We start from the raw sequence: 25,761 nt of genomic DNA on the forward strand, positions 1-25,761 counted from the left end.
ATTTGGCATTATTTAATCAACAAACAACACATTTTCACATGGCTTTTCCCGTCTGTATGTTTAACCATATTATTATTATTGTTGATGGTGATTTAATTATTTTGCAATGATGTGTTTTCTAATTTCAAAACGTGAGCAAATACCTCTGCCAACACGAAAATCCAGATTGTTATGAGCATGTGTACCAAATTTGACCTTCATTCATTGCTGTAGCACTTCTATGTAATATGCTTGACTTTTTACATAATGATTTTATGCAGTATTTCTTCACAAAAATGATCAGTTCCAAAAAGTCTATGGCTTTTCTTTCTTGGTTTATGCGTGATCCTATGACCTCAAAACACACAATACTTATGATATAAAATATATGGTATACAGCTTTCTTTTCCATTTTAATTTGAACTACGTATCATGACTTTGAATGTATGACATGTTTTAGTTAGAGTCTGAGGAAATGAAAACTTAATGCATTATTACAATTTATACGGCGCTATATTTTTGTCTACTTGACCTGTGACCATAAATAAGGGGAAATAAGGGGATGAAGCCACACTGAGACTCCATGTCCACTCGGGCTAAAGCTCAATGGAAACAATGATGAAGGTCTAGGTGTAAAATCTCACGTGTGTCTTATCGACCCACTCTAAGACTCACGATCAATGATGAGGTCAGCTCCATGACCCTCACGTGAAGGATAAAGTGGTAGACAATGCCCATGTTGATGATTTGCAACTGGAAATTCATTCACGTTATAAATCAAGTGAGAATTCTCACTCATTTTCTAATCGGCTTCCGTTCAAACTGACATCTCTTAGCGACCAGTGGTGGCTATGCTCAATATGTTCTTACTTCCTGGTTAGCTTTAAAAGTAAGTACGTATACAGCCATCTGCGGTTCACAGGAGGTAATCTCTGTTTAGAATCAAAGATGATTTTTAATGATAATATCCGAGTTTGTATTTGCATATAGTCCAGCGGCGTGGTAATGGGTGACATTTCTTTGTTTCCACGAGCACAGACACTGCGGTTTCGCTCTTCTGTGCTTGTAAACAAAACAGAAAGCGAGGAGCAGTGTCTGCGAGCATGACATCTGCCTTCCCTCCAGGGATCAAAGACAGATCTCGGGGAGGACTTTCACTGAAACAGAGGAATACCACCCACTGAAAATGAATAAAATTGAAGTAAATTCCTTTATATGGCAAAAAAAAAAAAAAAAACCTCTACACATTCATACGTTATTATAGTCATTCATATATTCTCATCGTTGGTTTTGGTCTCTTCGGGGGATTTGCTGATGCTAAGAAGAGACGAAAATAGGTCTGGCCTTATTCTTTAACATTAGTCATTTAATATACTAAGGCCATTCAAATCTGTCATATTCTTCAGGAAATGGGCCAAATGCAATCCCCCCATGTGTCCCACCCTTAGTCTATTCCTGCCTTTCAGCCAATCACAGAGTCAGATCTGTCCTCCTCCTCCCCCCCCTCCTCCCCCTTCATTCACTTACATTTCTCTCTCTCTCTCTCTCTCTCTCTCATGTCCCAGGGTCACGCTTTAATTAACACTTCAGGTCTTATGAGTTTCTCCATCTCCTGATACATGAGTGCACACCCACACCTACACACACACACACACTCACGTGCGCACACACACTGTGATCCCATATGCTTTTGGTGTAAGTGTTGATTGGAGGGCAAGCTTATTGACTCCGCCGCATTCAGTGATTAGCACATCCATTTTCAATCAAACCGTCATCACCGTCAATCTGCGAGAGGGCACGTGCATAGCTCTGCACACACTTCCCCACACACACACACACACACACACACACACACACACACACACACGTACCTGCTCATGATACTCTATGCCCATCGACAGTGTGTTGATGAGGATGGCAATCATGATCCCTCTGCTGAAGTATCTGCTGCCAACAATGAGTTCCAGTTTAGTTCTGAAGGCCACCCAGCAACGCCACAACAGGCTTTTCTTGGGCTCAGGCACCTGTGCATCAGCCCGGCAGGGGCTGCTGCTACAGTGGCACGGGCTGTTGCTATGACAGGGGCTGTTGCCATGGCACGAGGTGCTGTAGCCGCGCTGCCCGTCTTCGGGCTGTTCGTCGACGCGCTCGCCGTCGCTCAGCTGGTTGTAGTAGATGCAGTAACGGCACGCCGACGACTCTCCGGGGACCTCGCCGGGCAGCGGTAACGCGGGATGCCCCGTGCAGCCTCCTGCACAGACAAAACAAGAGACCAAGTGATGCAGATAAATCACACATGAAATCACAGATGTTGTTGGACATGGTTACTGCTGTCAGTCAATATACTGTGTGCTCTGTAAGAGGAGAGCACCCTCATTTCATTTCAGGGAGAGAAAAATTCAATAACATGGACGCTCCTGTGCAGTTGGGATGCTTTTGTGCAGAGGGGGAATTCTTTTATTAGAACAGAGAACAGCGTGTGTGTGTGTGTGTGTGTGTGTGTGTGTAGAGTCCTGTGGTGGAGTAAAGTGGGAGTAAGTTTTCTCTGGAATTCATTAGCAAGCAGCTCGGGAGGAATGCTCCAATGACATAACAACAAACACTAATCTAGTGCGTACTTGTCATCACAATTACAACAAATTCATGTTTCAGCGGAGACTGATATAGTAAATCCAATCTCGTCGTGGTGTCTCTGTGTGTTTGTGTGTCTGTGTGTCTCTGTGTGTCTCTGTGTGTGTTGGTGTAAGAAGAAAGAAAGAAATACACTGAAAATACTCTGATCTAGAGCTGTGGTTTTCAACCGTGATTCTCGCCGTGCACACAGTCTGTTTACACTTACTGTATTATACTGAATAAGAAATTATGCAGTGCCAAGTTCGACGTTGTTTGGATAAGTAACGCAAAAGATATGAACTGAACTCTTTTGCTGTGTAATAGCAACAATGAGCACTCAAATTTTTCATGACTTTTCAAGTGAATTAGGTTCGGGTTCAGTTATGATGGTTAAGATAAGAGGACCACACGTTGGCCTAGTGGTTAGCGCTTTTGCCTAAGCAGCAGGAAGACTTGCTGTTTCGAGACCCGGTTGGAACAAGGCCCTTTCTGAATGGAGTTTGCATCCCCTGTTCTCCCCGTGTGTGCATGGGTTTTCTCCGGGTTTTCTCCGGGTTTTCCGGCTTCCTCCCACAGTCCAAAACCATGCAGATGGGGGGTTAGGTTAACTGGTCAATCTAAATTGACTGTAGAGAGTGTGAATAAATGGTTGTTTGTCCCTGCAATGGACTGAAACCCAGCGACCCTCCAGTGGATAAAGCGGTAAATAATGGATGGATGGCTGGGTTAAGGTTAGGCATTATGTCTATGAGTGTCCTCACTATGGTTGTTTGGATAAGTAATGCAAAAGATATCGGTAAAAGAAGCACGCTTTGGCTTTCGGTGCTCTACTGTAGCCACTCCCCCCCTCACCGGAAAGGATAAGTGGCGTCGTGACGCTGAGGCAGATGATGAACGCAGTGTGCTCCACTGAACTGTCACTGAACTCTTTTGCTGCGTAACAGTAACAATGAGCACCAAAGCAACAACTACTAAAAACACGTAATAGTAGTAGTAGTACAAGTAGTACAACTAGTACAGAATTTTAGTTTATGGACAAGTTTTATGAGAAATATGCTGCTGCTCATTTAAATGTTTAAATGTACATGTTTTTAAAAGCACTTTTTCCCAATAATTCTGAGCAAAGATCTTAAGCATTTCAGGTTGCAAGTGATTTTCATGACTTTTCTAGTTCTATCCCACTCCCTCTCTCTCACTCTCTGTGTCTTGTGCAGGAAATTGTGCGCAGACAAATGAATCTGATTGGAGGGGAAACATTTTGGCTCTAATGACTGGAGACACCTCAACCTTAAGGCTTAAATAATCAGCTGTGTTTGAGAGTCGAGCTCTAATTTTAAACATTATCTTCTTCATTCGAGATGTTGTGAAGTATGAGGACTTTTATCAGACTATGACTTTGGACTCTGACGGAACACAGATATTACAAATTGGCCTTCACACAGGTCAAACACACACACACACATTCGTTTGCTCTCACCGTGCTCCAGCACCAGCTCTGGCAGTCGGCTGACCGTCTCCGTAGCAGCCGTTCTTTTCTGGTTCCGGCCTTTTGTGTCCAGGTGACTGATAAGCGGCGATATGAAGGGATAATTAAAGCCGTTGCCTCCATTAGTGACAGCAGGCTCGCACTGAGCCGGATGATGCTGCCGATGATGCTGGTGGTTGTGATAAAGCTGATGAAGGTGTGACAGGTCATTGGGGGCGTGGCCCGAGTGCCTGTGGGCTAGTCCATTCATCTCCCCGCCTCCGCTCCCTCTGGCGGAACCAGAGCTCGCGTTCCTGTGGCACGCGCACACGCAGCGATAGCGCGCGCGCGTCTGGGCGAAGCATCGCGACACTCGGCGCCACGCCTTGCGCCCGAGGTGCGCCAGGTAGCGGAGAATCTCCTCGTAACAGCTTCCCGGTTGGCTGTCGCTGGCCAGCGTGGAAGCGGATTGGTGGAGCTGGCGAGCGCGCTGCTCCGACTTCATTAAGGCGTGTTCCCTCTGCTTGGTCTCGGAAAACTGGGTTGCTATGACGACCAGGCACAGGTTGATCATGAAGAAGGAGCCCACCTGGTCAACACAAACATACACACACAACGGCAGCTGAGCAAAGTTTACCTTTTTCAAGTGTGTGTGTGTGGACGTGTGTGTGAATGTATGTGTGGGTATCTTTGTGAGGACCGAAAAACGTATAAACTATGGGTGTAAAAACTGAAGATTTCAGGGGGCCAGTTTTTTGAGATTTTGCTGGTGTTGCGTTTACTTCCACCTGAGTAACGCGGATCAACGTCCTCCCACTTTGGTTCCTCTTGAACTGGTGTGAACACGGGGTGGTTCGCCAGAAAGCATCAGGGTTCTGAGGCTCCAGAAAGGCACCAGAGCCAGAAACCAGAACCATGCCTGTCTGAAAGCACTATCAGACCTTTTTTTTTATGACAATGTAACCAAATTTTTAATGTTTAAAAATGTAAAAGAATCTACCTTTTTTTCCACATCTGGAGTCAAATAACATAACAGACAGAGTGACTGAGGCCAAATTTCTGTCTAAATCCCTGAGCTGTGGACGTACAAAATCTGACCTAAGAAAGTGAGGACATATTTTGGCTGATCCTCACATTCTATCACCCCTTAAAAGAGCATTTGGGGGGCTAATCCTGGTTTTAGGGTTAGTGTTAGAATTGGGTTTTAAGTAAGGGGTTAGGGTTAGGCATTTAGTTGTGATGGTTAAGGTTAAGTTAAGGAGCTAGGGAATGCATTATGTCTATGAGTGTCCTTACTATCTAACTATCTTTGGATGGTCCACACAATTTTGACTGGCCTTTTGGGGAAGACTGGGTTTTAGGATTAGGGTTAGGATTAGGTTAGGGTTAAGCATTTAGTTATAATGGTTAAGGTAAGGGGACCACATGTTGGCCTAGTGGTTAGCGCTCTTGCCTTTGCAGCAAGAAGACCCAGGTTCGAGCTCCGGTTGGAACAAGGGCCTTTCTGCATGGAGTTTGCATGTTCTTCCCCGTGTGTGCATGGGGTTTCTCTCCGGGTTGTCCGGCTTCCTCCCACAGTCCAAAAACATGCAAATTTGGGGATTAAGTGAATTGACCATAGGAGTGAGAGTGTGAGAGTATATGTGGCCTTGCAATGGACTGGCGAACTGTCCAGGGTGTACTCCGCCTATAGGGATAGGCACAGGATAAAGTGGTAGATAATGGATGGATGGATGGATGGATGGAGGGGTTTTGGTAAGGCATTATGTCTATGAGTGTCCTCGCTATGAATGCAAAACCATCAAGTATGCGTGCGTGTGTACTTACTATAATGAGGAAAATGAAGTAGATGAAGTTGTAGAAAGAATGTGCATCCATGACATAGTACATGATGTCAACCCAGCCTTCTAGAGTAATCACCTGAATAAAAACACACAGACACTGAACAATAGTAATCATGTGTATATATCACCAGTTCATTAATCCCTGTATTCAGATCCTTCCGCCATTTACCTGAAAAATTGCTATCCATGCATATCCAATGTTATCAAAGTTAATAGCCCCTTTGTGAGGGTTTATTTCCCCGGTGCGACACTCGTTGTAATATTGATACCAGTTCACGCAGGAGGCCGACTCTCGCGTGTCGTTCAGCGCCGTCTCTGGACGAGCCTCCTCGGCTCCCAGCGAGCAGAAAGTCCTGCCGACGCGGCGGCGAGGCACATCGGAGCACCGGAGCATCCCGTTTTCTCTGTCCATGGAGCAGATGAAAGGATGGTCATCGGTGCCATCCGGCCGATAGTAGCCACTCAGGAAGGAAACATTATATCTCCTGCAGCAAGAGTGGTAGAAAAAAAACCATGTCATTTTATGTTATTTGTATGGAAATTTTTAACTAATATTTCTGCAAGGTAGGTTTGCATGTTCTCCCCGTGTGTGCAGGGGTTTTCTCCGGGCACAGTCCAAAAACATGCAATATATGGATTAGGTGAATTGGTCACTCTAAATTGACCGTAGGCGTGAGAGTGAATGGTTGTTTGTCTCTATGGATGGACTGGTAAACTGTCAAGGGTGTACCTCGCCTATTGCCCTATGTCAGCTGAGATTGCCCCCCACGACCCTCCGGTGGAGGATAAAGCGGTAGATGATGGATGGATGGATGGAATATAAGGGAACCAGCACTACTGCAAAAATGGTGGTATGACTATAGTGTGTTTAATACACGCTTAAGTAGTCATTTGTCAAACAGAGGAAAGCGTTGCACTATCTGGGGACTACTTTTAGCCTCGGTTAATTAATTTGGTTTACTAGTGAGTAGCATATGAGACCAGGGCAAAGTAAACTACAGTGTCCATCAGTGTTCATTTGAATGGATGAGGATGTCACCCAGAACAATGGTGTGGCTTTAATAACTGTTGGAAAACAATGGAGCACTGTGGCACAGAGGAATACGTTCCGTCAGGCTTGGACCACACAAATAACAGTTGTAAGATCAGTTCATTGTTGGTTTTCTTAGCGGGGGGGAACACACAGAACACAGCTATTTGCATTCAGAAGTCTAATTCAAACAATGCATTTGTGGACAAAGCAAACAGGTTTTGAAGAAAAATAAATCCTTTCATGGACGAAAATATCTGCTTTCTGAGGAAGCACGGGCAAATGGGGGGGGGGGGAGGGGGGTTGGTGTACAGAGATAAGTAATCAATCATCTTTGGTACAGAGAGTGGTCACAGGGGAGAGTTGATCTCACTTCTTATTAGGCAGCGTCCTTTTGTTGTTTATGAAGCAGAGAGGGAGAAAATGCAAATGCAGTGCAAATGTGCAAAATCCCTGTGTTCGTCTGTCACACTTCCTCTTCAATCTCGAAAACAATGAGTTACAGTAAAGCCTTTATGTTTTTACGGTGCAAGCTTTTATCTTTGTGTTTTATGTTATTGTACTCTTATTATGCTGTTTTTTTTTTTTTTAAACAGTTCTTCAGCTTACTGTAAGAGGAGTGTTATGGGATTTTTTTTTAATATTATTATTGTTATTATTATAACCCTTAGAACACAGAGCATTTTGACTGCTTTTTTGCATAACTGCGTTAAAATATACAGTATATACAGAGGCGATAAGAATGTGCAATATAGTGTCTTATATCCTTTTTTTCAGCACAACCTACACTCTTCCAAAAGGGTCCTTCTGCAAGGGCTGAGGTTCTAACTGGAACCATTTGCTTATGAAAAACCCTTTCCCAAAGAAAGGGTTTTTCAGGGTTCTTGGTAACACTAATGGTTCCAGGAAGAACCATTTTGATCCAGAGAACCCTTTAAAACCCCTTTACTGAATAAAGAGTTTTAAAAGGGTTTTAGGTGGAACCTTTTTCCACCTGGAGCCAAAAAGGGTTCTCCTTATATGGTTCTACTTAGCACTTTTACTTCTAAGAGTGTATACAATCTGATGAAAAAAAAAAAAAAATCATTTTCACCAACAATATATATACACCTGGTCAAAAAGTACTAAAATTTTAAAAAATCGAACTGAATTTGTGAAATTTGGACACAGTTCAAAAATCACTTGGCTCGTTTTTATGAACAAACTGCTCTATTTTGTGACTTCTGCACAATTATTGCCACTTTATGTCGCTACTAAAAATGTGATATAAAATGAATCATAACTTTGACAACATCCTGCGTTTTTTAAAGCCTGAATATATGACCTATAACACACACACCCCCAGGATGTCCATATAAGGGGTTGTGTATTATTCCCATGGCAAGGCATATTACCACGGGTGCACCTGCGGCACATATCCGTGCCGTGTGAGCACTGAGGGTTAACAACACATCGTATTCTTTGTGAAACGATCACTTGCTTGTATGAGATCATACATAGAGTATGAACACTGTCAGATATTGTTATGTAAGAAGGACGGTCAAGCAGACGTGAGGTCAGGAGATGTTACAGGATGTTAGCTGATGTTATGTGATATTATGTGTGTGTGTGTGTGTGTGTGTGTGTGTGTGTGTGTGTGTGTGTGTGTGTGTGTGTGTGTGTGTGTGTGTGTGTGTGTGTGTGTGTGTGTGTGTGTGTGTGTGTGTGTGTGTGTGTGTTCCAGGTATTACTGACATTATGGGGACTCGTCTTCCTTACGGGACAAAAAGCGAGTGCCCATAACATGAATTATTCAATTTTAAGGGGAAGATGTGTTGTGTGGTTAGGTTGAGGTTGAGGTTAGTCCGGTAATAGTAGTAGTTACGGTTAAGGTTAGAGGAAGTCTTCAGGAAATGTCCTCTGAAGTCATGGAAAACCAGACTGTGTGTGTTTATGTGCGTTCTTGTATTTGTGACTTTGTGAGGACAAAAAAACAAACCACACAGAGTGAGGACATTTTAGCTGGTCCTCACACTTTTAAAGGGTGTTTTGGAAGGGTAAGACCTGGTTTTAGGGTAAGGGTTAGAATTGGGTTTAGGTTAGGGTTGGTGTAAAGGTTAGGGTTAGGTAATTAGTTGTGATGGTTAAGGTTAGGGTAAGGGGTTAAGTAATGCATTAAGTCTATGAGCTTGTGTGTGTGTCGTATTACGGATGTTGTGGGGACCTAAATCAGGTTGCACAGTCAGATTATGAGGACTTGTTTTCCTTGTGGGGACAAAAAGCAAGTCCCCATAATGTGAATTACTACATTTTAAGGTGAAGATATATTTTGAGGTTAGGGTTAGAATTAGGCCACTAGTAATTATGGTTAAGGTTAGAGCAAGTCTCCAGGAAGTGAATGTAAGTCAATGCAATGTCCCCTGAAGTCATTTTATTGTGTGTGTGTGTGTGTGTGTGTGTGTGTGTGTGTGTGTGTGTGTGTGTGTGTGAACAGGAGCAAGAATAATGTTGTAACAGCTTCAGTAGACGGTGATGGAGCATGACATGGGGGATCATGTGGGAGCGAAACAGGAGCGACGGAGGAACTCTGACAGTTTGTGCTGAAGCAGCAGATGAAATGAGTCCCCGGGTGACATCAGGCAGAAATTCACTGCTCCGTCTTACATCGCCTGTGATCTCTGATGCCGCAGGTTCCAGCAGGAAAAAACACCAATCCACACACATTTACCTCCTCCCTAGAATACGCTGATTAAAGCGGGAAAACAAGATCGACCGATCATCCGTATCGATCCGCTCTCAGAAATAAAAACCCGGCTACGATCAAACTTTTGACACAGGGTTCAGCATAATGAGGCCAGGGTATTTGCTCATTGTGACATCTGCCGGGTTACTATGGCAACTCACGTCTTGACATCCTCTCCCATGAAGCAGCGGTTCCTCAGTAGCCCCGCCCACAGCTGCACGCCAATGATGCCAAAGATGAAGAAGACAAAGAAGCACAGTGCCAGCACGTTGCCCAGCATGGGAAGTGTGTCGAGAAGGAGGGTCACCAGGATACGCATACCTGCCGACACACACACATAAACAAACACACAAAACAAAACAACATAAACATCACCATTATGTGACTGAGCCTTGAATTGAACTGTCGATCGTGCGAGGCATTGCCCAGACAGGAACAATCTCTCCATGTATTCTGCACAAAGCAAAGATCAGTGCAATTAACTGAATGACAAACACTGATAATGAGCCTGCACTAGACGTTGGGCTACATCAAACACGCTCTTCAGTTGTGGAGAAACTCAGTCTAATTGTCCCAAGTTCAAAGAGTGTAGTAAAACAAAACAAAAAAACAACATCAAAAAAAGCCCCAAAAATGGCTCATCTGAGATGTTACCTGGTTTAATCTGGATGTACGTGCAGTGCTTAAGTGCTGCATCGCCTTGTTTAACCCTTAGAACACAGAGCATTTATGCTGCTTTGTTCAATCACTATGTTAAAACACAGAGGTTATACGAATGTGTAATATTGAGTGTCGTATATCCTTTTTTTCAGCACAACCTATAGACAATTTTTTCATCTTGGCTTGTTTTTATGGTTTTAGAAAAATTGTCTCTTTTTTTTTACTCCTGCACGATTATCGCTACTCCCACTACTACTTAAAAAAAACCAAATATAAAATCAATCATAACTTTGACTCAACAACACATTTTGCAAAGCCTGAGGTTGTGACCTATAAGCACACACACACCCCCAGGATGTTCATAGAAGGAGTTGTGTTTTATTCCCACAGCAATTTACAAAGGGTGCATCTGCAGCACAGATCCAGTTACAACATAGAAAAGTGTGGAAAAACAGTGGCGTGCACAGACATTCTGAAGGAATTTTAAAAGAGCCACGTATGAATGGCAGCCAGTAGGGCACCACACTGCGTTTGTACACGTGGGGCACCCCTGTGAACACCACTGTTTAAAAAAAAGAAATGATATAACATGCTTTTAAAATATCCCTCACCACTAAACTCAATGCAAGGACTCTCCAGTGCAATGCTGTGCATCTGTGGCAATTATTTCACAATAAAAGCCTTGATGAAAAATAAATGGCTTCAGGGAACAAAGATGTTTTGGGGTTGTTGTTTTGTTTTGGTTTTTTTTACCGTGAAACAGGCACAGGATGTGTTGTGTTGACATGTTCTACAGATACAGACAGTATCTAGACTGTGTCTTTCCTTCCTTTCCTCTCTCTCTCTCTATGCCCTCATCTTCCAGGTTGCAGGATCCAGATCCAGTTGCGAGGCTATTACTACTATTATTATTATTACCATACATGTCATCACCATTATTATTTTTGATATAATTAAAAGTCGATATGAGTATAATGACATTGGATGCTCTAGAGCCTGTTTAGTAGTATCTCTTTAAAAAAAGAATAAAGTGAAACGAAACTTAAGGGACAGGAAATGATATCAGCCTCAGAGGCTACTGGGAGCTAACAGCAGTTAGCAATTGGAAAAGTGATAATTTACAGGCTCTAGCAGGCACATTGCCATCATAAATAACATGTATCCACTGGACAGATAAATCCTCTGAGGCTGGAAGTTTGTGTAGAACTCTGTGCTGCACTGTGGAGCCAAGAATATAACTTTTTGCCGACTTACGATTTTTGGCGATGCAGTTGCCCACGCCAGCACTCTCTCCGCGTGTTTTACGGACAAAGCGGAGCTCTGCGAGACAACAATTCCAGGAATTTAGCGCATTGTGACGTCCCAGTGAGCGCGGAAGTCAACATCGTATGTTTTATCTCCTGTACTTAGACTGAGGAGGACCACAAAAACATGAATGAGTCATCGTTACCGACTGATAGGGCCTCCAGAGTCCCACATATAAGGATTTAAATGATTAAAAAGTTGATTTTGCATAATATGGAACCTTCAATGTGATGACATAGGCGCCTAAATGGAATGCATTCTGCGACGCACACGCAAAGCAAACACATCCAGAGTTGGGAACAACACCAGCATCATAATGATTTCAATGACTTTGCTCACAGTGTCCTGATTTGTTTACACATGCGTCCGTCAAACAGAGGGCTGCAGTTGTTAGAGAGCTGTGAAAACTTGTGAAGTTTAAAGAGATTAAATGGAAGTTACAGTTTCGTCACGGAGCACAAGGACGGAAACACATTTTTCATTGTCAACGCCATGACTAATGAGGTTGCTGACTTTTAGCTGAGAGAGTTTCCACATCCGATGAACAATACAGAATTTTTACATTGTTTTTATATATATATATAATTGGCCACCAATTAAAGGGCACAGAAAGCAGATTGGAAAGGCTCACACAAACCTGCACAATGCACAGTCATCATATTTGAGATATTGTTCAGTCAGTGATTTTCTAGAAATCTACCACCCACAATCGCCAGCAGGCATTTGGTTGTTTTTTTTTTTTGTCTGCTGATGCTCTGCCAGACCTGTTCTGTGCTCATCTTCACTTCCTACTTGTTTTAGGGGTTTCATGGCCTTGTTCGTGCCTGCGGTTTATGGTTTTAATCATGTGATCAGGTCGGGTCAATGCTGCATCCACTATTCACTACCAATATATACTACCATATAACATACACACATTTATATTCTATATAAAACTGCAGTTTATGACAGTATTTTGAATAGGAAAATAATCTCAGAGTGTTGTTAGTTTCATATCAGAAATCCTGAAAATGTCATAATGTCAGTCAAATGACCATTTGATCATTAGATATGTGCTTAAATGGATGGATGGATATGACTGAAACAAATAAGAAAACAGAGAAAAGTAAGAGCAATGCTTGTAATTTGTTTCCATGTTGGATTCACTGATGCTAGGTGAGTGGTGATGGTGATCGTGATGATGGTTGACTACGTCATCATATCCAGATGTCTCTCTAAAATGCAGCCCTAGAGTTTTAAGCCTGAAACGAGACCAGCAGCGCAAATAAAACTTTACGGTTAAGAGTGTTTTTTGTCTTCAATCTCTTTGACACTTTGATCCGCTACATTGAAGTCAGTAGAGACCTTTAAAGTCAGCACTTTAAAGGGGACATATTATGGAAAATCAACTTTTTAATCATTTAAATCTTTATATTTGGGACTCTGGAAGTCCTATGAAATTGCAAAGTGTGATAAAAGATGACTTACTCATGTTTTTGTGGTCCTCCTCAGTCGAGGTACAGAATATAAAACATGCAATGTTGACTTCCACGCTCATTGGGACGTCACAATGCACTCGCTTGCAGTGCATTGTGCAAAAGTGAGTGCTGGCGAGGGCAGCGGCATCCGAAAAAAAGTCCGCAAAAAGTTCTATTCTTGGCTCCACAGTGCAGCACAGAGTTCTACACAAACTTCCAGCCTCAAAGGATTTATCTGTCCAGTGGATACATGTTATATATGACGGCAACCTGCTAGAGCCTGCAAATGATCACTTTTCCAAATGCTAACTGCTAACTGCTCCCAGTAGCCTCTGTGGCTGATGTCATTTCCTGTCCCTTAAGTTTCGTTTTATTTTATTTTTTTATGTGGAGCTAAAGAGATACTACTAAACAGAGCGTTCTGAACTGAATGAACTGCTGTGGTGATTCATCCTTATGGTATTTTGACCAAAGAATGTCACAGACATGCTCATTAGGACACCAGGGAACTCGGTTAACTTGGAGAAATAGGATATAATATGACCCCTTTAACCTCACTCTCACTGTCAAATTCACGTGAGCTGGCACAATGACAAAAATCTTTCCTGAGGATAAAAGAGAAAAACTCACTGGGAACTCTGTTGATGGCTCGCAGCGGGCGGAGAACGCGGACCGTCCTGATCGCTGATAGGCTGACGTTGTGTCCGTCAAGGGAGTACTCCAGCATCCTGTGGATGGAAGAGGGAAAGCCACTGCTGTGTCACTGGCATCTGATAAGCCTGACCTTGGCAAATCCTAAATGTCTACCGGGAATCCACGAGAACACAGCACATGGTCTCGGCGACACATAGCCTTTAGAATGAACCAATCACAGAGGTCGCTGTCTCTCGGGACAAAATGATGCGATTGTCATTCTGTGTAGCAGTCACACACACACTTTTATCAGTGCATCTGAGCACGTGCACACACACACGCTTGACATTTAACTGGCATTAAACAAGTGTCTGCGTTTTCACAAAACACACTCCTGCACACACACATTTGGCTCATATTTAATGTCAGATATCTGTGTGTGAATGTTCATGTGTGTGTGTGTGTGTTTGGGTGCATCTGTCAAATACTCACCCAACTAAAACAATGAAGAAGTCCAGTCTGTTCCACGTGTCGCCTAGGTAACCACTCTGACCTATGACCCCAAGAGCCACCATCTTCATCACCATCTCCCCGGCAAAGAACGCAAAGATCCCATCATCCAGAGCCTGAGCGTGCACACACACACACACACACACACGCACGAATCCAGAGGATTAGAGAACAGTGATTTAGTGAAAAAAAATTAAAGTGGAAACTTTTCAAGCCCAAGATAATAATGAGTCAAGGCTTAACATAATTAGTTTGTAATTTCAGATTGTGTGTGTGTGTGTGTGTGTGTGTGTCTTACCTGCAGGAAGTAGGGGGTGTGGTCACAAGGCTGGAACATCCCAAGAGTCACACAGTTGAGCAGGATGGCGAGAATGCTCACACGCTCAAACCATGTACGACAAAGTCAAGGGTCAACACCATACTGATTATTCATGATTATTATTAACAACTTTTTTTTACAAAGATGCATTTCGAAACGGAGAGTTGCGGCTATCGGCCAAAAAAAACGTAGTCAGTGATTTCAAGAAAATATAGCAACGGCAGCAAATTCTTGCTCTAGAGTCAATACGCGAATACACACATTTCACTTGAGCTCATTATTGGCTCACATCTTATTACATAAATCGTCTTGATAAATTGCTGTTTGAGCAGCAGTCCAAGCTTTACACATTATATCAGAAACAAATAGTTGCCAGGTCCTGATCCTAGTGGGCAGCACTGGATGCCTAGTTCCTCTACAAGCTGTTAAACAAAAATGGACAATGATGATAATACTTTCACATTTTCAATGTCTATATCTGTCAAATATGTCACCGACACAACCAGTTCCTGTAGTTATATAGTTCTAGTTTCTTTTTGCCCTGGTACCTAAGAAATCTCAAATGGCAGAGATGGTGCCAAGCTGTGCCAAAAGTGAGAACGCCCAGACATCTCTTTAATAAAACCTCTGCAATTGCACTCTGCTTCATTTCAGCAGCATCAGACTTTGCACAGCTCATGTCCACATGTTGTTATATGACCTCCATGTGTTTTTAAGCCAGGTCCTGATCCTAGTGGGCAGCACTGGATGCCTAGTTCCTCTAAAAGCTGTTGAAGATGATACTTCACCACAACTTAATGTCTATATCTGTCAAATATGTCACCAACACAACAAGTTTCCGCAGTTATATAGTGCTCGTTTCTTTTTGCCCTGAATTCCGTGTGCGAGTCCTGGCTTTCAGTTGAACGCATTTAGAAGTATTATTTATGGACATTTTCAGAAGCAGAAACAGTCGCGGCAGCTGCGTCACGCTGTCTGTCTGTCTGTGTGTGTGTGTGTGTGTGTGTGTGTGTGTGTGTGTGTGTGTGTGTGTGTGTGCACACGTGAGCAGAGTCACATCCAGCAGTTGAACAAATGTTCCGGAGCCTTAATCCAGCGCCTTGGACCGCTCGGCCACACTATACCTCATATACAGAACAGGCACTTCATAAGAAGAAGAAGGTATGTAGTTCAATTTGACTGGAACCCATTTTCTTCCCATGTGCGTTGTTTGTCTGCAGGTACTCTGGCTTCCTGTCACAGTCCAAAGACATGAACAATGGGGTTAGATTAACTGGAGACTCCTTTAGTTGGAGTCGCCACAGGAAAACCCCCCCCACACACACACACCCACACACACCCACACACACAAGAGGGGAATGATGAAAACTCCACACAGAACCGAGGACACTTTTGCTGCGAGGCATTAGCGCTAATCTCTTTGGCACTAAAGTGGTTAGTGCACTCTTCACACTCTCATATCGTATCGGTCGAGTGATAATCCAAGATTATTTGATTTTAAGAAGGGATTTTGTTCGTTTAAAAACATATAACAGCATCGTATATTGGCAATCAGCTGTGCTCGTTTTGACAAAGCAGCAAATCTACACTCTCAGCACACTCACACACACACACACACGATAATTTATGCAATGACAAAAAAACAACTGGGAAGAAGAAAACAACGTCCAGCGTGATGGTTGAATGCCGTGACAATAAAAGCTACAGAGTGGCTCCAGTGACCTGTGACCTGTGAAGAACACCAATCTTGGTGTGGCGCTCTGGTGCTGGCGGAGGAGAGGAGCTGTACCGTCTCACACCTCCCACTGAGATCTGGCGAGTGTGCAGGCCATTTTCATACTCATCAAATTATGCAGTGACCTCATGCGCCCTGTGTAGAATCACCCGCATTCATTATGTGTCTCGCTCTACTCATTTACTTGGCGTATCTTCTAATTGTCATCCCTAGTCAGTAGTTTTGCCTGCAGTAACCCAAAGGAAACCGTGAGGAGGTAGAGGTTCAACAACGTCTAGCAAGACTGCACTAAATTAATTACCACTAAATTCATTTATTTTAAAAGGTGCCATATGTAAGAATGTGGCCAAAAAACGGTTACTACATTCAAATTTAAAATACAGAGGTCTTTTAGGTTTCGTTTTCTGACTTGTAACTGGCAACCCGTGGTTGCTCGGCAGCTGAGACTCTACTGACTGCAATGATTGGTAGTCGGCGGTAGGTGGCGCCACATGCCAAAACATGATTTGCAGTTTGCAATTTTTTTTTTTTTTTTTAATGTAAATATTTTGGCTGGTATAATGGATCAGTGGAGCTAAGATGATCTTTTGGTGCATTCAACATCCCCCCTGACTGATCTGATCTGGTGGACAACCATAACAATCATGTGTGAACACAATCCAATGTGTCCTCAGATCTAATCACTCAAACCACTGAAGCCAACCCAGAAGGAACATTATACTGAGGAGCCACCAGGGACTCAACTCCTCTGGTTGCAATCTATATGAATGGAAGTATTATGGGAAAATGAGCTTACTTATCACTTGGTTTACAACGTCAGGAAACGTTCTCCTGATGAGTTGTGTGTGCTCAATTGGTAGTTACAGGTCTTTTACAATTGAACATGATGTACATTTTGTAAATTATGTTCCTAATTAGGCCGCACAGTTGGTGGAGTGGCTACCACTCTTGCCTTTGTAGCAAGAAGATCCAGGTTCCTTTGTCCCCGTGTGTGCGTGGGTTTTCTCCAGCTTCCTCCCACAGTGCAAAAACATGCAATATGGGGATTAGGTAAACTGGACACTCGAAATTGACTATACAGTAGGTGTGAATGTGAGAGTGGATGGTTATTTGTCTCTATGTGGCCCTGTGATGGATTGGCCAGGTGTCCAGGGTGGTAATATGTCCGCTGAGAGTGACACCTCAATGACCCTCATGTGGAGGGTAAAGTGGTAGAAGATGGATGGATGGATGTTCCAAATTAGATGAAAGAGCATGGAACATCAGAGTGGAGACCAGTGTGATTGACAGCTGGTATTGTTCCGGTATAGTTCAGATTCTCATGGCTTACGTCACCAACAGTTTGGGAGGTGGTCTTGAACACAAGTGACCACATTCTTTTACCTATGCCTGAATGCAAATCTGTCCTCAGGAAGCATTAGGACTGATCCTCTCTATCTTAATACATTCATCTATCCATCTTCTAACGCTATATCCACATGAGGGTTACGGGGGACACAAACATTCACTCTCACATTCGCAACTATGGTCAATTTAGAGTGTACAATTTGGGAAATCCACAAATCTGCATGTTTTTGGACTGAAAATCCACGCACACACGGGGAGAACATGCAAACTCCATGCAGAAAGGACCTTGTTCCAACCAAGTCGCTAACCACTACACCAACCATGTGGCCCTTTGTATCTTAAAGCGGACCTCGAGTGGTCCTATCGCACATATATGAGTGAGTTATGGAGGTCTACTTACATACCACAACTTGTTTTTATGGTCAAAAACCTTATAATAGTGCAAACGAGCCGATAGAAATCTCTCCTCACTGAAGCTCTCGTCAGCCGCGGTGTTTCAGACTGAAATCTCACACTCAGAAGACAGACTGTGATTGGCCAGCTAACGAAAACTGTCTTGTGCGGTTCAATATACGCAACCGGATGTGCCCGGACTAGTGCCCGGAGCAGGTGGATCCGTTGTTCAAGAGAACCGCTGTTTACGTAACCAGACCGGGTTTTTCAGAGATCTCGCAGAGCCAGAGATTACAATACAATACAGCGTTCTCAGCAGTTGCTGAACTGTTTGTTTCGAACCTTCAGGGCTTCATAAACCAGGTAATGGCCAAAAAAAAACAGCGTTAATTGGAACTTCCGGCCTAGGTCTGCTTTAATGAGAAGATTATTTTGGCACAGTCCAGTGGGGATGTTAACACCAGGTTTAGACAGAACATGAATGTGCTTCTTAACTTTCTAGGAATCAAATGAATTAAGGTGCCTGAAAAATTGCAATCGCGAGCTAAAAAACGTTGACTGTAATTTAATTGACACGTTGTTTATATTCCCAACGACCAAAATTCCGTCAGCTACCGTCAAATGCTTGGTGAGGCATTTGACGACGGTTGTAGACGCTGTAGACTTTAAGTGCGACGTGGAGAGGTTTCAGAGACAGAACAGTCGCAGGAGGAAAGTTAAAGAAAATATTGTGCTGGATTCACACACACACACACACACACACACACACACACATATTTGAGCACAAATGGGCAAACTGCTGAATGGATGACAGGAATGTATTCAAGAGCCAAGGACGCATAAATAACAAAGCCCCGAGCATGCACATGGATACATACACACAGGCTCATGCACACACACACCCACACACACACACACACACACAGTCCCCTACGTGGACACTTTGCTCTCGAGAGGGCCAAAAATTAATGAGAGTACAATCCTTTATCACCCTTGAGACAGACTGAGAGAAAGAGAGGGAGAGAGAGGGAGAAAGAAAGGGTAATCCAGTGTCCTCCCTTTGCTATGGTTGCCATGGGAACCCCTATCTCACCGTGGGAACTGACTCCTGAGTTTCACAATCTGCTTGCATCCTGTCTGGACTGGAAGACAACACAATTAATACGCACATCGGGGGGAAAAAAAAGCGATGCACACAGATGCATTACAGAAGATGACGTCCCTGTGCTCGACTGCCAGCTGAGGCGTCCTTCACCTCCTCAGTGCTGTGGGGGATTTTTTCGTTGTATGTGTAAAAGTTACAGAAGCTTAAATAAAGCCCGCGTGTCCGTAGAAAACACTCACTCACTCACTCCTGTGCACTCACAGGGAAACGCATGCATAGTTAAACAAGGGACAAGGCAGGGTCAAGGTATGAGTGATGGATGAGACGGGAGTTTTTCCACAGTTGGCCCATCATTCACCATCAGAGGGAACGTCCTCTCTCACTCAACCCTTCCCTCTATCATCTCTCATTTTCCTCCACAGGATTTCTCCCCCTCTCTTTAGCCCAATTATTTTCCTCTTTGCTCTGCTCCTCCGTGCTCCCCGTCTCTCCATCTTCCTTTATACGGCGCTGTATAATTTCCCTTTTTTTTCCATTCCATCTCATTTCTCGCATATCTTTCCTTTCTCATTCCCTTTTTGCGTCTTCTCTCATCCACACCCATGCACATATACTTGCCTTTCTCTCTTTCTGAATTGCTTTTGCTCGGCGCCCTCCCCTCTCTATGCGATTGCCGTCGGGGTAAAGCTTTTGGTCTCTGTGTCAGAAACCCAGAGTCTTAGCCAACAGAGAAACTACAGCTACACTTATAATTAACATTGTCCGAGAGACGGAGAGTCTGAGTGACAGCTGGAGTAGAAGCTGGGGAATCACGCGCGTGAAAGAAAGAACAAAAAAAAAAAACAGGTATGGAGACGAGGTGAAGAAAAGGATGCGATGCCTAAAAGCACGAGTTAAATACCAGGATTTGAGAGATTAAAATTCAAGCTTTCGAGTGTAAACAACTGCAAATGTTACGTGGCCTCCACACTCTGCCTTCCCTCCCTAATTGCCTCATCCTCTCATCACACACAAACACACAGACACAGATTTGTGCAGCTATTCTTCTCAGGACACCACAATGACCACAACCAGGTCAACACCTAACCCTAACCTTAACCTACTTCCTCTGAAATTGAGATTGTGCCTCATCAGGACCAGGTTTTGGTCTCCATGACGACAACTGGTCCTGACAAGGTCAGTGTTTACGCCAGAAAAGGTCCTATAGAGGAAACAGATACAAGTACACACACACGCCGCCGCCACCATCACCTCCCTCCCCTTCCTTGTCCCCCGTGGTCGCTCGCTCGCTCGCTCGCTCTGGAACTCGCGCTCCTCGAGTGCCAACACAGGTAATAAAGGTCAGGCAGACATCATAAATCAACTCGGATCATATCTCCTTGATCTCTCTGTCGTCATCCGGAAACAGCTGGTGGTTGAGACGCACGCTAAGGCCGCAGTGTGTGGGATCGTTTTCATACGAACCATTCATTAACTTAAAAGGACTGATGGACACACACACACTCACACACACGCCATCAAAATACAGAAGCTATTTCATTTCATTCCTCGTCACCCTGGACAGTCCAATTCATGCAGGGCACGATTTATTTATCTATTTATCCGTCTTCATTCTTAAAAAGCATAATAAGGTTGTACATTTCCGGCGATGCCCGCCGTCTCATCACTTAATTCATATATCACAGTTATAATCCATTAGGGAGAAGAACTTGAGCCAAGTTGTAAAAATCCATTTAGCTGCTGTATATTCTCTGTGCTTCGTCTGCCTGGCGCTCCACGCTCATCGGGTAAAAAAAAAAAACTCTCCAACGCGTCGTTCGACCACTCGACTTTGAACAGAAGCCCCTTTATTACTACATTATTAATAATCACTTAGAGCACACTGAATGGATTATGGCTCACGACAAAAGTGAGAAACCCTCGTGCGCTCGTTAATGACGGTCACGTGGGTCGGTTCATCTCTAGGGTCGAATTCCAAACAGAAGATGTTGAGATGACATTCAGTGCCGATGTCCTCATAATTAATCTTAATGACTTTGTTGTGGCGCTGCAACAGTTAATCTGTTAATCCACGGATAATCATCTACTTTAATTACCAACCATTGTGACAATCAATTATCCTTTTGCTGAGCAGATTTCAGCTTAAGGGTAAATTTTAATTTATCCTGTACGACTCAAACTGAAAATATTTGGCTCGTGGACCAAAGATGACAGGATGTCGTCATTTTGAGGTTTCGGTTTAGTTTTACACCATTTTCTCAGATTATATGAACAAATAAACTACTTAATGAATCAAGACAGATTGATCGATAATGAAAACGATCATTAGTTGCAGCAGCTCTGCTTAGTTTTCTTCGATTGTCACCATGAATTCAAATTGAGTGAAAATGATAATGGATGACCTGGTGGCTGAATAATTAGGTCACATATCAAATGGCCTGGAAGGAGTTATTTACATGGGGAGAATAATTCCTGGTAATCTTTGTGGTTTGCGTTTCCAATGCACCTCAGTGTTTCCGAAAAATGTTTTTATTCAAATTAAGCTGATGATGTATAGGGGGAATGGTATAAGAAACTGCACTACACCTCCAGTCCAGTAGGTGGCAGTACGAAGAAGAAGTTGAAGGCCAAACTCGCACAATGACGCCCAACGAGCCCGCATCATCAATTCAGCGGCACGAATAGCAATTTTACACTTGGGTGGAGGACGCTCAAGTTGTTTGACTGGTGTGGCTGACAGTCACATTTGTGTTGTGCGGTGAGGTTGCACAGTGTTTGTATTATGTTAGCGTTTACGTTCCTCATCATGCATTACCATAACTGAAACATCTTCTTCAGCTCCCACTAGAGGAATACACACTTCCTACGGGCACTGCACTAGTCTAAAGAAAACAAGGCAATCAGAGATGGCGGACTTCACCCCATTCAAGCAACAAGCCTCTGGCGCCCTCTGCTGGTCAAAGTGGCAAGTGCAGCAAGTGCGGAAACACAAACAAACAAACGGACACACAGAGCCACCAAAACAAATACTTGTGAAGTAATTATATTTCTTTCAGTTATTGCACTAATATCGTACATCGCAAATATTTAAGTGACTTTCAAAATCTTCCCACGTCCACAAGTGTTCCAAGTCAAGTCACTCAACCTCCAGGTCTGCAGTTGTTGTATCAGTGTGTGGTTAATTTCCTCTCGCTGAGTTAAAGAGCTATCAAAGTAACACTCTGATTCTGGAGGGTGAGAACGAGCCAAAGGATTTCTCACAGCTGGTTTTTATTAAAGGCATATACGTGATCTATAATTCATTAGCCCTTTCACTTTACTTTGGAATCCACACACACGGACTTGATTAAGGATAACCTAGTTAAACTTAAGTGTGTGTAGTCTGTAATGAAGGTGGGCCAACTTCCTGTCAAGTTCTCTGGCTCCGCCCCTTATATGTATGCCACTTGGTAACCATGGAGACATTGGCTAGAACCATGTTAATTGGCTAAAATGATTCCGACGCCTCATGTTACACTGGGTAAGACCTCCTCCTGTATTTTCAAACGCGCACACACACGCACGCACACGCACGCACACCTCAAACCAATTAAGAGGCAGTTTAGGAATGGAGAGAGCAATAAAGAGGAGAGGATGAGAGGGAGGGGAAAACCGAGGAAGAAGAAAGACAGGCAGAGAAAGGTACTTGTGTAAGAGTGACGGAATCAGCTTTTCTCATCTTTAAACAAAAGGAAACACTCTGAATGTTTAATGCACCGCTGAATAAGTGATGTCCAGAGTGTGTGCGTGTTATTGTGCGTGTTATTGTGCGTGCTCACATGTTTCTTCTTTGTGTGTCATACGTTACACGGAATCAGCACTTCGTCAAATGTGGGCACCTCGTGCAGCCTCAGTCTGCAGGAAACGATCGAAATCCAAGGGAGTGTTATGTGATTTTACAGGCGCTAATCTTGTTTTTTGTTCAGAATTAAATTTGACGCACACCAGGACGCGGAGATGTACGCTATCCTGTACGCCTGGCACAGGAGGAGGAGGAGGCTGCTACTGAGAGGGAGGAGGAAGTGGAAGAATTAATTTGCAATATGTAATGAGAGTTAAAAAAAATGGGGGGGGAGAAAAAAATGCTCCCCCGACCCTCAAAGTGTGCTCACATTAGTGTCCCTGTCGAAATAACCTGTCCCTGTCCACCCACGTTACATCACACACACACACGGTGGAGGTTTAAAGTACAGGAATATAATAAAACACACATAAATGTTAGCTGCTGTAAAGAAAGAGAGGCAGACGCACGCAAAACACACACACACACACACACACACCGAGAAAACAAACAAATACTGCAAGCGGAAGTAACCAGAACATCGGGGCAGAGCTACGCTGTTGCCAAGCAACCAGGTGATTCCTCTAAAGAGCCTCTCCATGGGAGATTCCCTCGTTTGTGTGAGGGCATTTTTACTCGCTCGCTCGTGTATGTGCGTGATCATGAGTGTGCGTTTGTCCGCTAAGTTAGTGCTGACACAGTGAGTGTGTGTCGGGTGTTCTGGGACGCGACCATGGTAACGGCACAGCAGCACAGGGGCGACGCTGCGAAGAGCTAGGTTCACGGGCAATTTTTTGTAGTTTCCTTTATTTTTTCTCCCCCCCCCCTCGCCTTTCTGCCTTTCTCGTTGTCCATTTTATGCATTCAGCAATTACGTATTTACGTTTGATCGAGTACACGCCGAGTGCTGACGGCGCCAAAAACAACTGGCAGACAGTCGCACGAGGGGGGAGGAGCCCACGCACGCGCACGAAAGGAGTCGAAAAGCGGTCGGAAAGCGTTCGATTTGGAGAAGCTTTCGACAAATCCCAGAGGTGTTGCTGACGTTTATGCTTTGGAGTATTCATAGCTGCTCACACACACACACACTCACACCGTCACATCTACAGTGAGAGACAGGGAGGGTGGGGGAGGGGGTGGGGGGTAATGTGAGACGATGAAGACAGAAGCAGAGCGAGGTTCGAGGAGGTGATGTTGAGTTTTTTTTTTTTTTTACTATTTGTGACTCCTGCTGTATAAGTGGAGGCCGCTAACAATGCAACTGACAGGCGGCTGTAACCCTGGAGATTCATTAGAGCTTGTCACTATGGAAACCTTCAATGGGGGGGGGGGGTGTTAGCCATCTTTTTCCTGCTGCTAATGGGTCCAAGGAAATACCTGAGGTCTTCAGACCTCACACACACACACACACACACCGCTGACCTTCATTCCATCTCCCTTGTGTTTAAACGTAGCGCAAACATCTCGGCACTCGGTGCCTTTGTTGGTACAACAGTTTTGAGAAAGTGCAGAGCTGGAACACAAACACGCACACGCACACACACACACACACTCTCCTGCACACACTCTGTCACGGCCGTGCTTCAGGCAGGGAAGGATATGGGTGGCAGACGGCTCGAAGGCACCAGGAGCGGGGTGGGCTGGTTTGGGTCAGAGCCAGAAGGACCACTGGTGCTAGATCGGGGTAGGGCAGCTCCTCCTTCTCCTCCTGCTCCTCCTGCTCCTCCTCCTCGTCGTCGTCTTCCTCCTCTTCCTCCTCCTGCTCTCCCTCAACTGACACGCGCACCTTCTCCCCCCCCTCCTCCTCCTCCTCTTTCTCATTCCCGTCCCCCCGCGATGGTCCTCTGTGCTGCTCATGCAGGTCTGACTCCTGGGTGCTCGTCATGGCCGTGCTGTGAGCAGCCTGAACCTGAAAGAGGACTCGGAGACATGAGCAAAGACGTACTGCAGTTTTTTTGGGTGAAAAACAAACAGGAAGTGCGGCGACTGTCAGGATGTGGAAAAAAAAACAAAAAACCCTTAAGGATCACAAAAAAAGAGAAACTTTCTCCATTTGTCTGTAAACAATAAGAGCCCTTTCCAGGGAAGAACCACAGCACACTGAGTATTCCTGCACAGGAAGCATAAATCCAGATGATTTGAAACAGAGAGAATTAGACGTGAGCTGCGAAAGGTGCAAACACCAGAGTCGGAGCCAGACAACAGGAAACACTTAGAGCCCTTGACTGTAATCCTGCAGCTGTACATTCTGTGATGACAACGAGCCATTACTGCAGATGCCTTTAATCCACGCTGGCTTTAAACAATCTGGACATGCAGAGAGGAAGTAGCTTACACGGCTATGTCATATTGAGAGAAGGGGAAAGTGCGGGAGCTGATATTGTCATTTGCCTGATTTATTTTTTCCCATTCACAATTCATTTCCACTCATGATGATTAGTGTTACTTAAAGCCCACTGAGTTATAATTTCTCCCTGAGCTATAATTAAAGATAAAACCCGGGGGGGAAAGGGCAGTGACATCGTCGAGCCACAGCAGCCCGTGGTTCAACTTATATAAGCAGTGACTGGAATTGTCTTGAAGAAGAATATCACGAAAGGGAAGCGTCAGTGCTAATCTCAGTTTAACACGAGCGCGTGATCACAGGGAGAGATTAATTTCCTCGGCTTTGCGTCTATTTCTCGATATTTTATTAATTTCATCACAGCTTCCGCTTCAGCGGGGGCAAGCACGCGGTCGAGTTTTGGCAGCAAAAAGGATGTCGAGTCGGAGCACGTGACCGAGCACCAAGTCCACAGCAAAAAAAAAAACGCTCCCCCACTGG

The 25,761-nt window shown here is 44.1% G+C and overlaps 1 protein-coding gene across 1 annotated transcript in view; it reads right to left on the reverse strand.

Moving 5' to 3' along the window:
* LOC310943870 (voltage-dependent T-type calcium channel subunit alpha-1H-like) overlaps nt 1-24,822 on the reverse strand; it is a gene marked incomplete at both ends in the record, with an annotated part of 62,736 nt that extends 37,914 nt beyond the window's left edge. The window contains 9 exons of the mRNA XM_083909547.1: nt 1,851-2,230; nt 4,070-4,646; nt 5,885-5,977; nt 6,071-6,386; nt 9,815-9,974; nt 13,706-13,803; nt 14,201-14,334; nt 14,517-14,610; nt 24,512-24,822. Of these exons, the coding sequence (XP_083765673.1) occupies nt 1,851-2,230; nt 4,070-4,646; nt 5,885-5,977; nt 6,071-6,386; nt 9,815-9,974; nt 13,706-13,803; nt 14,201-14,334; nt 14,517-14,610; nt 24,512-24,822 (2,163 nt within the window). The remainder of the gene's footprint in view (nt 1-1,850; nt 2,231-4,069; nt 4,647-5,884; nt 5,978-6,070; nt 6,387-9,814; nt 9,975-13,705; nt 13,804-14,200; nt 14,335-14,516; nt 14,611-24,511) is intronic.
* Between the last annotated feature and the right edge of the window lie 939 nt (nt 24,823-25,761).

This window comes from Microchirus variegatus, assembly GCF_963457635.1.
Source record: "Microchirus variegatus genome assembly, chromosome: 23".
NCBI classification, from domain to species: domain Eukaryota; kingdom Metazoa; phylum Chordata; class Actinopteri; order Pleuronectiformes; family Soleidae; genus Microchirus; species Microchirus variegatus.